This window comes from Chiloscyllium plagiosum, unplaced genomic scaffold (assembly GCF_037043375.1).
Source record: "Chiloscyllium plagiosum isolate Xiang-an unplaced genomic scaffold, Cpla_swu_hap1 HiC_scaffold_4, whole genome shotgun sequence".
Lineage (NCBI taxonomy): Eukaryota > Metazoa > Chordata > Chondrichthyes > Orectolobiformes > Hemiscylliidae > Chiloscyllium > Chiloscyllium plagiosum.
Genome location: NW_028270142.1, coordinates 54,223,205 through 54,237,799, shown reverse-complemented (window position 1 = coordinate 54,237,799; position 14,595 = coordinate 54,223,205). Strand labels below are relative to the sequence as shown.

Genomic DNA, 14,595 nt, shown 5'->3' with positions numbered 1-14,595 from the left:
GAACTGCTACCTCTAATAGGCTCATAGAAGAGACGGCAACATCCTCCCAGTCTGGATCCTCCAGTTTACTCATGGCAGACAAGAGGGTGGGTGATAGATCTGTGTGAACATGGTGATAGACTTGCCATTGTGTTGCAAAGGTGAGAAGGAAAGCTCAAGAAAGTCTGAGAATGCACAAGCATGGATTTCATTGCCCTGGTCAGTGTGTACCATCTCCATGCAGATGGATGGCTGACAGAAAGGATGACCCATCTGTGGCCTTTGAGGATGTACATAATCATGATGGTTGTGGAAGAGATCAGGACAGGATAGATTCTCGTACAGGGCTTAGCCTTGCCTTAAAGGATCAGGGACGGCGGGGAATCTTTTAAATGAGATCGACCACCGTGTTCTGTTCACACACTACCTCAAGCCTGCATGTCAATAGCCCAAAACAACCAGGCCATGCTTAAGCTGAGAATGAATGGCTGCAGGATAGGTCAGTGCCAGAAGCATCAATGACCAGAGTAGACAGGGTAGCAGTCAAACCTCTGGAAACGCAGCATTCTGGCCATAGGTGCAAGGGCAACATCCAGTATTGACTGGAAATCAAATGTACTGGAGACAACGCAGACGTCCTCAGATAAGTAACAGGTAATGCTGGAGGAGCTTTAGTATATTCTGTGAAGTAATTAACTATTTACGGCCTACTGCTGAATGAGGAACTATGTACACAAGGACTGGAAGCTAATCCAATGCAACCCTGTCCAGTCCTGTTAGCATTTGATAGGGGGAACTGTAAAGATACTGAAGCCTCACAGAAATGTCATGCACACCATTTTTGCATTGTCAATCTTGCAATTTTTAACTCAAAATAGAAGAGGATCTTTAGAGGTGGAATTAATACTTTGACTCTTATGGGCATCTTATTAATGAGTCAACTGGATTGGGAATCAAGCTTAGTGAATTCCCTCTCACTGGTAATAAGAAGGAACTGCATACACAAGGACAGAAAAGAAATCCAGTGCAACCACCAATTCTGGACTCCCTTGTCATCGGGAACCTCCTTCTTGAATCCTATCTAATTCTGTTAGGATTTTATAGGTTTTTGTCAGATGCCCCCTCATTCTATTGCATGCCAGCGAATAAAGTCATAACCGATTCAACCTTGCCTCGTACACAGTCCTCCCATCCCAGGGGTCGTCTGATAAACTTTTGCTGCACTCTCTTGAAGGAGACCAAAACAGGATACTATGCCAGTGTGGTCTCAGCAGGGCCCTGTACAATTGTAACAAGACATCCCTACTCCTTTCCTCAAATCCACTATGAAATCTAACATACAGATTTCTTTCTTGACCAGCTGCTGGAGCTGCATGCTTACCTTCAGTGACTGGTGTACAAGGACACCCAGGTTTCTTTGCACATTCCCCTGCTGAATTTATAGTCAGTCATTCAGTTCATAACCCACTTTGGTGTTTTTACTCCCAAAATGGATAACCTCACATTTATCCACATTATTCTGCATCTGCCATGCATTTGCTCACTCACTCTGCCTGTCCAAGTCACACTGAAGCATCTTTCCAACCTCATCACAGCTAATATTCCCAAACAGCTTTGTCTCACGTGCAAATGTGGAGGCACTACATTGAGTTTCTTCATCGAAAATATGTGTTGTGAATAGTTGGGGTCCCAATACTGATCACTATGGTAGTTCACTAGTCACTGTCTGCCAGTCGCAAAAAGGCCCATTTACTTTACTCTTTTGTTACCTATCTGCCAACCAGTTTTCTATTCATCTCAATACACTATCCCCAATTTCCACATGCTTTAAATTTTACATGCAAATCTTTTATGTGGGAGTTTGTTGAAAACCTGAAAGTCCAAATAAACCACACCCATGATGCCCCTCATCAATTCTATGAGTCACATTCTTAAAGAATTTCAGTAGATTTGTAAGCATGAATTCACTTCGGTAGGTTGAAGTCAATGTATGTGTGCTAATGGAGGGGACAGGTGAATGCTGTGATGGTGTCCCTTTTTAAGCATTGAGCTCTTTTCTCCTGTGGAAGCACTGAGTGTTATCCCAATGTGCTTGAGCATTTTAGCTGAATGTTTGCCGATACCAACTCCTCCCACCCAGTGAATAAGTGCTGACCACATTGTCCTGTAACTGGTACAACAGTGACAGCATGAATGTATGACATTCGGTCACATATTCTACCTGGTGCTGAGTCCTGTATGTAATCCTTCAAAGTGATAACCCTTCACACTTTCAGTTACACTTTGGAGTGAGTAGACAGTGCCATTTACCCTTCTAGAGTGCAAATTGTTTATCTTTTCTCAGCACAGATTCCAATTCTTTTGCAAGGCCCATAGACACTGATCTCCTCTGTTACTTCCCTTCAGTTTGCCTTGACATGATGGTAGGGCTTCCTGCTGCCATTCCTGGGAACAAGGGCCTCCCATTTATCCCAAGAGGCTTGGAGGAGTACCTCAAGCCAGTAGTCACTGTACCATGGGACATTGATAGAAATGCTTGTATGATTTCTGCATTTAGGAAAGCTTCTTTTAGCAGAAGTACATTGTGCAGCATCATCGGATGGATCACACAAATTTATTCACATCTTGCCACAGATATTTAGATATAAATCACTAGGATCTTAGTTCTCCCCCTCAAAAAGATTCCAGTGGGTAAAGGAACTTTCTGGCCACCCCAGTGATAGAGTTCACCACATAGCTCACACATAACTGGTTGAGAACCATGGGACAAGAAAAGCCAACCTGACCCCAAGCAAAAGCAAGTATTACTTCATGGATTACACTCACTTAGCTAAATCATTTAGAAAAATATATGTATGCAGTATCTTTGGATGGATCACACAAAAAGAATCTGGATTTAGGAAGAGGTAAATTGTCCTGCACACCACAAATTTTGTCCACAACTTGCCACAGATCAATCAGGTTTTTTTTTAAAATCACAAATAAATTTCTTTACCATTACTTCTCAAACAGGAAAACAAAATTCACTATCATCTACTAAGGTTTCAAATTAATCGTGGCACACAAACCTGATTCAATAATTTATGAAGCATTAATATGGAATTCAATTTCGTAAACGTAATTATTAACAGCAGACGTATAAAAAAATTACCTGTTCAGATCAACTATGTATTTGTGAACACTTTCAAAGGCAAGGTAAAATCTCGTCAATATTTCAATGTGATTTTCACGAAATTCTTCATCCAAATCCTGAAGCTCTGGCTTAGCTTCCAACTTGCCTTCATAATACTCAGCACCCTAAAATGAGATCAATTGTGTTAAGATAACAGAGCCTTTCTGTAAAAATTAGGTATTCTAATTATTCATTGAGAAAAAATTAAAATGTGATTAAATTATTTAATTATCTACCAGAGGTCAACAGCAATCCAGGATTGCTTCTCGGAGTTTTCATTTATGCCAATGTCATTCATGTTTCCCCAGGGTGGAGGATAGACATCTCACCACTTACTGGCCAAATATGTTTGAACAACAGTCCACCCATGACCATAGATTTTGCAGCGACAGCAACAACAAAACCACCATCAATACCCTATTAAAAACTAACAGCAACTTGGGCAGGTCCATATTTGCAGAACTTCACTAATCACCAACTGCCATCCTGAGAAAAAAAAAATTCCCGTTTATCACCTCTATCTAGCTTCTGCCAATCCTCTGTTTATGCTTTGGCCTGAACACCATGGAGTCTGATCTTATTTAGTAGCTTTCTGTGCAGCACCTTGTCAAAAGACTTCTGGAAATCCAACTAGTCACATCCACTGCCTCTCCTTTGTGTAACTTGTTTGTTACCTCCTAAAAGAATTAAAAGAGATTTGTCAGGCATGATCTCCCCTTAACAAAGCTATGCTGACTCCAACCTATTTTACCATGCATTTCCAAGCATTCTGCAATGTCATCCTTAACAATGGACTCTAAAATTTTTGTCAAGGGTCAGGCCAACTGTCCTGTAGTTTCCTGTCTTCTGCCTACCTTCCTTCATAAACAGAGTCTTCTAGGAGGAGAAAGTGAGGTCTGCAGATGCTGGAGATCAAAGTTGAAACTTTATTGCTGGAACAGCACAGCAGGTCAGGCAGCATCTAGGGAACAGGAGATTCGACGTTTCGGGCACAGGCCCTTCTTCAGGAACCCTGTCTGCCTCGAGACATTCCTGAAAGATCACCACTAATGCCTCTCTAATCTCCCTGCTAACTCCTTCAAAACTGTGGGGTATAGTCAATCTGGTCTGGGTGAGTTATCCACTTTCAGACCTATCATCTTCCCAGCACCTTCCCCCTCGTGATGGCTGCTGCACTCACCTGTCTCTCAAAGTTTTGGTATATTGCTGGTATCTCCACCATGAAGACTGATGCAAAGTACCTGTGCAGTTGTTCCACCATTTCTTTATTCCCCATTACTACTTCTCAAGCCACATTTCCAGCAGTCCAATGTCTACTCATCTCACTTCTCACTTTTCATACTTCTAAAAACCTCTTGTAATGTTCTTTTATATTATTAGGTAGCCTACTCTCAAATTTCATCTCTCTCTCATTGCTGTTTTTGGGAGCTTACTACACACAAGTTACCTAGCTTTTCCAACTTAAAAACAGCGTTGAAACTTCGCAAGTCTTTCACTGGCTGCAAAACACCTTCCGGATGTTCTGAGGCACTACATAAATGCAAGTCATTCAACGTTTTCAAAAGCTTTAAAACTGAATGTTGGAAATAGTGATGCAGAAACATGTCATTGAAAAATACAACTAAACATGGTGACAACAGGAAGTACAGTTTGTGGGCAGGAAGTACACAAGATTTTTTACACTGGGCTTCAAATATGATTAATATTTCACCCACACGATTTTTAAATGGTGACAATTCAATGTTTATTTTGTTCCTTGTATTTTTCTTCCATTTTTTTAATGTCCGTCCCGTGATCTGTATCATTGCTGTACTGTAGTTAGGGGCATTACTGCTTCAAGGTTTGAGACTGGAGGGTTTGGGAGTCAATGAGGTCTTGGTGAATCTTAAAAATCCTGACCGGTGGCAACGTGCAAAATATTAAATCTGTCACATTAATATCGCTGGGCAAACATCAGAAGGCGAGCTTTGGAATGAACCTTTAATCTGGTCGTTTTCCAGCAGATACCAACAGCATGTTCCCTGCAGGGAGAGTGAAGACTCAAAAGGTTCTCACCTTGAAGTAACTGAAGTCGCAGATGATGTCTCCATACTTCTGCTGTTCCGCCTTGTCTCGGAGTCTGTAAACGGTCGGGATAAACTCGGACAGTCTCAAAAGTTCTGCTATGATGGCGTTACCGCGGGATACGATCCTGAGAATTGCCTGCCCGCAGAGATTGTTCTCTGCCAAGAAGTCTACCATGGTGGAGGGGTGGAGGAACCTCCCACAGCCCGGGGGAGGGGGGCGGCAGCAGCAACAACACAGGCAGACCAGCCCCTTGCAGGGAAGGAAGAGCCTGACGGCTCTGGATTTATTGCACCGACTCTATCATCATGCTTCCCCTTCTGTCTGCAGCCTTTCCCAGCAGCAACGTAGACCCGCCAGCAGAATCTAAAAGGACGGTGAAGTGGCCGATGTGAACCCAGAGACGGAGTCACTCAGTCTGCACTGCTAGCCCTCCGCATCTTTCGCACGCCTACAATGCAGGGGAGGAATTCTTTCACACCACGGGTAATTCTCTTTAGCAGGGTTCACACACACAGTACTCAGAGCAGCTCTTCCATGTTGATCATATGATTTCCTTCCTGTCAACTCAACATGTGACCACCAGGCGCGGTTCAGTGATGTTGAGCAAGCTGCCAAGTTGTCCGCATCTGGTTTGCCTCTTGTGAATCAATTAAGCAAAACCCACCCAACAACATTCAATACCACTCGAAAGTGCCCTTTTCCTTTTGTTTATAATCTGGGCAAGACTCATGAAAAAAAAGCTGAAGATATCGTGTCCCTGGTTTCCAAAATTAACTTTGAATCTTCATCCTTTGATTGTATCTTATTTATTTTAAAAGCTAATCTCATTCAAATTTTGCCAAATCTAAGATGTGGTTTTCACACAATTCTGTCGGATGTTTAACAACCGTTTTTGGAATTCATCTTTGAAAAAAAGACTGAAGCAAAACAACAGATTTCACCACTGAAATCACTCCTGTAAATGTAACATAGTATGGATCAGTCCAAGGCATTGGCCTTTCGCAGCCTCGGAAACAATCACTTTAGGCATTACTCCTCTCTTCCTGAATAATTGAGACAGTCATTTCAGAGAATTTGAAATTCTGGGAAGTTTGTCATTGTCATTACCACGACAACAAAAATTATAATTGTGGAAAATCTATTTATCTTCCTGACTCTGCCTTTTCAGTCTTGAAGGCATTACATGTTACAATAGGAAACAAACGCCTCCTTCTTCAAATTGTATTCGTTATGTGTGAGGATAGGCAGCAACGTCAGCCAAGCGATCAATAACAGAGACAATATTTCCCATTCCTGTCCTCTCCCAATGGCCATAAGCATACACTTTCTAGCAGGGTTCCAGCGAAGAGGAATGTTGCCTCTTCCGAAACCAGTTAAGTACTGTTATGTGAGCTAAATCAGCACACTTAGAGCTACACTAGGTGCTGTCTTTACACACTAAATTATCAGGAGAGGTAAGACAAATCAAATTGTCTTCAAGCGTGATTTGGTAATCAAATTATCACAACTCCACAAAGGAAAAAAACAAATTGAAATTCTCCCTCTCCTGTATGTCCGTGTCACACTCCAAGCCAGGAATAAATCTGGTGAATGAAAAGAAGAACTCAGAGCAATCTGAAAAAGAATCTGAAGACAAGGGAAGGAGGAATTCACTATTTCTCAAAGGATAGCAATTCCACTCTCTGTCGGTATTGGTATCAGTTGAACACTTACTTCAGCATCAGCTGCAACTCTGTAGACCAGAACATTACTGAAACTCCATCAGAAAGTAGAAATGTGTCATCATGAGGAATGGAAATAAACTTCTGAACCATGATCCATAAGAAGTTCCTGAGTAGCACTGAGGTCTGCAGTTTCATACAAAATTGGACTCTAGTGGGATATTCAGAAAATATCATCCAACTACTAGCTTTAATCTCAGCTGAATGTTTAGACTGCTAAAATGATGAGGGCTTAACAGCTGTTTATTATTTCCATTTATTTATAATCCTTTCTTTAAAAGATCATGATTCACCTCCAGGTGTTCTCTGTCATTGGCTAAAGCTTTCTTTTCAGTATAGTTTCTGCAAAGATTTCTCTTCCCCCTCTCAAGAGTTTCTTTTTCAAATGTCAGACCATGACTCATCGATTTTAGCAAAATGTCTTCTGCAGTTAATTGGCCATTCTCTGACTGGTACATACTAAAAGGCCGCTCTAGGTCAGTTGAAACCTTCGGCCAATGATCTGTTAAACAATTCAGTTGGTTCAGGTATGGGATTAATTGTCACACACTTGGGCTTCTGCAATTGGGTTTCTGATGGATGGCACATGGCAAGTTGCAGCGTTCCTTGATGCTGAGCATCTGCCACAAGTCTGCTTCAAGGACAAAGAGATCAGGGAGTTTAGACAGCCCACAGACCAAAATGACTATGGCAGCAATTTGGAAATTTTGTGTGCACCCATATAACGATCTTTTTGTGGTGGCTCGCTGAATGCACACCAATGAAATGGAAGGCTTTGTAGTTCACAAATATTCCTGTTTGTTCTGAAGTGCCCATGATGCTCCTACACCTGTGGGAAACCAAGCAGAACTTCAAATCTGAGTATCTGTTGATTCTGACTTACATTGGCATAGGCAGGATTGCAACATTACTGATTCTGACAAACACCACATATTCGCGTATGGCAGGCTGGAGGATCCTGAAAAGGCCTGTGGTAGAAGCTGGAATGTGGAAGTAAAAGCATCAAAGGAAATGGTAGCTTTGGCAGCCACTGGTAGTACATAAAGTTAAGAACATACATCTTATAAGTGACGAGCAGTGCTGAATGACTTGATGAATTCTCTTTGGGGATATAATAGGCCCAATGGAATTTAGCTCTCCTGATTTTGTAGAACCACAAGACAAATTCTGGGATTTATGATTAATGCAAGGACATTAAATTTATACTAGTTAGATTAACAGATATATTCTCTCTGATGCAACAGCATTGTCAAAACCAAAAACATTCAGAGAGTCTTTCATTCAACTTTGGGGAATAGGTAGTGCTAACATCAGAGACAAATGGCTGACGTATGCTACACTTCACGATAATAAGAAGATAGGTCACTATATATTACATATTATTCCAAATCATTACTCTTATTAAATGAAGATATTTGTGTGGCTTTGAATATTTATCATGTAGCCATAACAGATCTATTGCAGTTGATTCAATGCACTCCACTATGGAAACTCCATCCCTAGTACTGCAGAAAGATGTTGCAGATACTTAATTTCTCCCACAAAAGAGATGGCAAATGTGGGGAAAAACGTGTAAAAAAACCACCTGATAAAGAAGCGGCACTCCAAAAACTAGTGCTTCCAAATAAACCTGTTGGACTATAACCTGGTGTTGTGTGATTTTTAACTTTGTAGAAAATTAAGGTGCCCAATTAAAAAAGGGCATTCTAGCCATTAGTTTGCACTTTCAATATCCAGTGAATGATCCAATCACTCATCTTGCTAATTTGTTGCCAGCAGCAATCCTTGACCTTCCTACTCTTGGTTTTAGCAGCACTGTTTGTGAAAACCCTCTGGTCTTTTGTGAGAAGATTTGTTTCTTTATTGAAAAAGATAACAAAGAGGTAATTTTATCTACTTATTCCAATGCACCTACCAAGGGCAAATAATAATAGCACCAGCAACAATTATAATTAGACAAAAACATTTCCTCCAGGGATGACGGACAAAGCACGACAGGGAAGCAGAGAGAGATCAGAATCTGGAAGTCAGCTGAACCTCCATAATTCTTCAGATGAACTAGACCTTGGCAAAGTTACAGACTATATATTTGAAAGGAAATTACTTACCAGTGTTACAGGCTATGTGCAAGGGATGAGCAGAAATGGTAGCTGTTCTCACACTTAATGGGTCAGCAGCATATTGTAGCTCAATCAGAAAAGAACACAAGATAAACTTTAAGCTTTTCCACAGCCAGTGAAGTGACCATCATTTGTGAAGCCTCAGGTTGTGAAGCTACAAAAAGATATTCTATCATGCATGAAAGAGACCACAGAGTTCAAACATAGACATCAAAACTTCAGGAAGGGTGGATATTCCCTCAGTTTTATTAGCAGGAATCAACTATATAGAGCACATCCTTACAATGTACAGGAACATTACCATACAATTGATACATTCAGAGATAACCCAAGAAGTTGTAGTTCAATGACTGTTACCAGCTAATAAAAGAGTATCCATGAAGAAAAATATGCTGAAGTCCAAAATGTAATCTAGCCAATATTTAATGTTCAGAAATTTAATACACACATCAGGACAGCTGGAGTCTCATTAATCTCCTGTAAAGAGGAGATGGTTTGGGTACAGTCAAAGTATTTTCCTTCAAGAGGAAAAGGCGGGACAAACAAATTCAGAGCTCCCTGGGTGAGAAAGGAGATAGAAATTAAATTAAAGATGAAAAATTATGCTCATGACAGGTGTCAGGTCATAAATACAGTTAAGAACCAAGCTAAGTACAGGATGTTCATAGTGATAGTAAAAAAGCAAATACAGGAAGAAAGTAAGGATTATGAGAAAAGATCTGGCAGGTAACATCAAAGGAAATCCCAAATGTCCTGTGCAAGCACATTAACATTAAAAGGATGGTAAAAGGACTCATAGGGCCTGTTTGGCACCAAATAGAGGATTTATACCTGGAGGTGAGGGGCATGGTTGAAGTGTTAAATAAATAATTTGTAACTGTCTTTATCTACAAGGTAGATGGTGCCCTGGACATGCTGACAAAGGAGGAAACTCATTCATTAGCAGTACTGGATGAGCTATTAGTATTTAAAGTAGATCGACACTGAGACTGGATGAGATGCATCCAAAGATATTGAAGGAAGTGACAGTGGAAATTGCAGAGGCACTGGCAATTATCTTTCAATCTCTCTAGATTTGACAGTCATGCCAGATGATTGAAGAACTGCAAATGTTTCAACCTTCTTCAAAAACCAATTGTGTTTTTTTTGTGACAATTACAGACTGGTGACTAACTTTGGTGGTGGAGAACTTTGTAGAAATAGTTACTCAGGATGGAATTCGTATTGAATACATATTCCCATGGAAATATGTGGATAAATTTAGATTTGCTAAGGGAAAATTGGATCTTACTAACCTGTTGGAGATTTTTGAAGGTATAAAGGAAAGGGTTTATGAGGGTAAGACGGTTGATGTTGTTACATGGACTTTCAAAGGGCAATACAATGCCAAGCATAAGACTTGTGAGGAAAATTATAAGTCATGGAATAAAAGGTACAGTAGCAATGTAGATATAAAATTGCCTGAAGGATAGGAAACAGACAAATGATTAATGGATCTCTTTTGGGCTGGAAAAAGGCTTATAGTAGAGTTCTCCATGAGTTTTTTTTTTGCTATATCTAAATTGTGGTGCACTGAGAACAGTTTCAAAGTTTTCTGATGATGCAAAGAGAAATGAGAAACTGTGAGGAAGACAGAGTAGAACTTCAAAAGGACCTTGACAAGTTGGTGGATTGCACAGATAAGTGTCAGATACAGTTAAATATGGAGAAGTGTGAGGTGATGAACTTTGATACAAAAAAAAAGGAAAAATATGGATTGCAAAAATAAAATTTATGACAGGTTTTCAGGAGTAGAGAGACAGGCATATACATGTACATGAGTCATTAAAGGTGGCAGGACAAGTGAAGAAAGTTGTTATTAAAGCATAAAGGATACACAGTACAAGTGTGTTGCAGTTATTATGAACTTATACAAGACACCGCTAATCTTAGCAAGAGTACTGTGCACAGTTCTGGGCATCATACAGTTGGAAGGATGTAAATGCATTGGAGACAATACAGAAGAAAGTACACAGGAATGGTTTCAGGGATGAGATATTTAAGGTATGAGGAAGGATTGGAGAAGCTGAGACTATTTTCATGAATTGGAGAAGGCAAAGAGATTTGATACAAGTTTTCAAAATGTTTCAAATTGTCTGGCCAGAGTGAGTAGGGAGAAACTGTTCCCACTCATAAACAGGTCAAGAACTGGAGGGCACAGTTTCAAAATGTTTTGAAAAAGAAGCAAATTCAAGATGAGAAAAAAAAGCTTTATCACAGTGAGTAGTTATGGTGTGGAATGCACTGCCTGGAAATATGGAGGAGGCAGATTTAAATGAGGTATTCAAGAGGGCATTGGCTGATTATTGAAATGGAATTAATGTGCAGAGTTAAGGGGAGACGTTAGGGAATTGGTACAAAGTTATAATGCTCAGAGAGCTATTGCAGACACAATGGTCTGAATGGTTTCTTCTCCATCATAACAATTATGTGAGTGTGAGTTCTGAAGAAGAGTGTTATCAATCTTGAAATATTAACTTTGTTTCTCTCTCCACAGATGCAGACAGGTCGTACCTACTACCTGCATTCATTTATTACCACCTCACCATTCTGCCCCTCTCCCCACCCATAACCCCATCCCCCAATCTTTATCTCCAATCCCCCTACCTCTACCTCCATTCCTGATGAGGCATTTTACCAGACAATTGACTTCTCAACCTCCTGATGCTGACTGGCTTGTTGTGTTCTTCCAGGGTCCTGCTCGACTACTATTGAAATGCTTAATGGCTTTTTCAGGTAGAAAATGACAAAGATTCTCAAGCTGAAGAATAAGTTGGAAATGCTTTAATTTGCACATCAAAAGGAACTTTTAAATGTAAAAGTTAAGTAAAAGTTGGAGCAGCTTAACTAACTCAAAGAGACGACTGAAATAAAATCCCATTACAGTCATACAAAACTATCAAGCCTGAGAGACTGGGAAAGAAAAGATTACAGAATATTTGTATAACTCTTGTGAAAAGATAGCCAGTTGTATTCTTACACAACTGGCACAATAGTCCCATGCTGATGGGGCTATTAGTGTCACTCTTTTACTGAAAAATTGAGAGTTTGAAGATCACCTTGAATTATTTGTGGATTATTAATCTGTATCGAAATATCCCCTTGAATAGGTCTTCATGCTGCTGCACTCATGAAGACCTTGTGGGAGATAAAAGAGTTACTAATTCTAGTGAGGTAACAATGTTACAAGGTATCATAATGGAAATTATCATATGTCTCTTGTTGCTGAAATCAAATCAATATGAGTGAGTGGCATAAGACCATGAGACACAGGAGCCCATTGAGTCCGCTCCGCCATTCAATCATGGCTGATAAGTTTCTCATCCTCATTCTCCCGCCTTCTCCTTGTAACTCTTGATCCCCTTGACAATCAAGAATCTATCTATCTCGGTCTTAAATATACTCAGTGACCTGGCCTCCACAGCCTCCTGTGGCAGTGAATTCCATAGATTCAACACTCTCTGGCTGAAGAAGTTTCTCCTTACTTCCATTCTAAAAGGTCTTCCCTTTACTCTAAGGCTGTGCCCTCAGGTCCTAGTCTCTCCTTCCAACATCCACTCTGACCGAGCCATTCAGTACTCTTTAAGTTTCAATTAAATCCCCCCTCCTTATCCTTCTAAAATCCACCAAGTATAGACCCAGAGTCCTCAAACATTCTTCATATTTAAGCTTTTAATTTGTGAGACCATTGTCATGAACCTCTTCTGAACACAGTCCAGGGCCAGTACATTCTTCCTGTGATATGGGGCACAAAACTGCACACAATACTCCCAGAGTAGTCTGACCAGAGATTTATAGAGCCTCAAAAGTACGTCCCTGCTTTTATATTCAGCATCCCCATTTCCTCAATGCTACCTGTCCCTCTATCTATCTTTGTATCATCTGTAAACATAGCGAGAATGCCCTCAGTTCCTTCATCTAGATCATTAATATATAATGTGTAAAGTTGTGATCCCAACACTAAGCCATGTGGAACACCACTTGTCACTGGCTGCTATCCTGAATAGGACCCTTTCACCCCCACTCTCTGCTTCCTGCCAGACAACCAAGCTTCTATCCATGCTAGCACCTAGTCCTTACCTTACTCAGTAGGTTCCTTGTCAAAGGCTTTCTTGAAGGCCAGATAGATAACATAAATCGGTTCTCTTTGGTCTAACCCGCTTGTTACTTCCTCACAGAATTCTAGCAGATTTGTCAGGCATGACCTCCCCTTGATGAAACCATGCTGACTTTGCTCTATAATACCATGCACATCCACATATTCAGAAATTTCATCCTTCAAAATGGATTCCAGGATCTTATCCACAACCGAGGTTAGGCTAATTGTCTGTAATTTTCCTTCTTTTGCCTTACTCCCTTTTTAAACAGAGGTGTCACAATAGCAGTTTTGCAGTCCCTGAGTCCCTTCCTGATTCTAATATTCCTGAAAGATCACTAATACCACCTCCACTATCTCTTCAGCTATCTCCCTTAGAACTCTGCAGTGTAGTCCATCTCATCCAGGTGCTATATCCACCTTCAGGTCATTCAGTTTTTCTAGCACCTTCTCCTTGGTGATGGCCACCATACTCAGCTCTGCCTCCTCACTCTCTTGAACTTTTGGAAAATTACTTATGTCTTCCACCGTGAAGACTGATGCAAAGTAATTATTCAGTTCCTCAGCCATTTCCTTGTTCCCCACTACTGTCTCTTCAGTGTCATTTTCCAATGGCCCAATATCCACTTTTGTCTCTCTTCTGACCTTTATATATCTAAAGAAACTCTTACAGTCTTCCTTTATATTACTGGTTAGCTTACCCTCACACTTAATCTTCTCCTCCCTTATTTCTTTTTTTGTTGCCCTCTGTTGGTCTTTGTAAGCTTCCAAATCCTCTAGTTTTCCACTGCCCTTCTCCACATCATATGCTTTATCTCATGCTTTTGTGCTATTCCTGACTTCCCTAATCAGCCAATGTTACCTCAACCTCCCTGTAACCTGCTTCTTTTTCCTCGTGATGAATCTCTGCTGTGTCTCCTGAATTACACCCAAACATTCCTGCCATTCCTGTTCCACTGTCTTTCCTGCTCGGCTCCTCTCCCAGTCAATTCTACCCAGCTCCTCCTTCATGCATCTGTAGTTGCTTTTATCCAGCTGTAATACATTACTTCTGATCCTATCTTCTCCCTCTCAAATTGCAGAGTAAATTCAATTATATTATGATTATTGCCTTTTAAGGGTTCCTTCACCTTAAGCTCCCTTATCAAGTCTGCCTCATTGCACAACACTAAATCCAGTATTGCCTATTTTCCTAGTGGGCTCCACCACAAGCTGCTCCAAAAACCCATCTCACAGATATTCCACAAATTCCTTTTCTTGCAATTCACTACCAACCTAATTTTCCCAGTCCCCCTGCATATTGAAATCCCTCATGATCACTGTAACTTTGCCTTTCCTGCACATCTTTTCTATCTCCTGGTGTGTCCTGTGTCCCAGCTCCTAATTACTGTTTGGAGGGCA

General features: G+C 40.6%; 1 protein-coding gene across 1 annotated transcript in view; it reads right to left on the bottom strand.

Annotated features, from left to right (window-relative positions):
- washc5 (WASH complex subunit 5) overlaps positions 1-5,810 on the bottom strand; it is a 62,754-nt gene extending 56,944 nt beyond the window's left edge. The window contains exons 1-2 of the mRNA XM_043688548.2: positions 5,207-5,810; positions 3,131-3,276 (exon numbers count right to left, since the gene is read on the bottom strand). Coding sequence (XP_043544483.1) covers positions 3,131-3,276; positions 5,207-5,392 — 332 coding nt within the window. The 5' untranslated portion in view covers positions 5,393-5,810. The remainder of the gene's footprint in view (positions 1-3,130; positions 3,277-5,206) is intronic.
- Between the last annotated feature and the right edge of the window lie 8,785 nt (positions 5,811-14,595).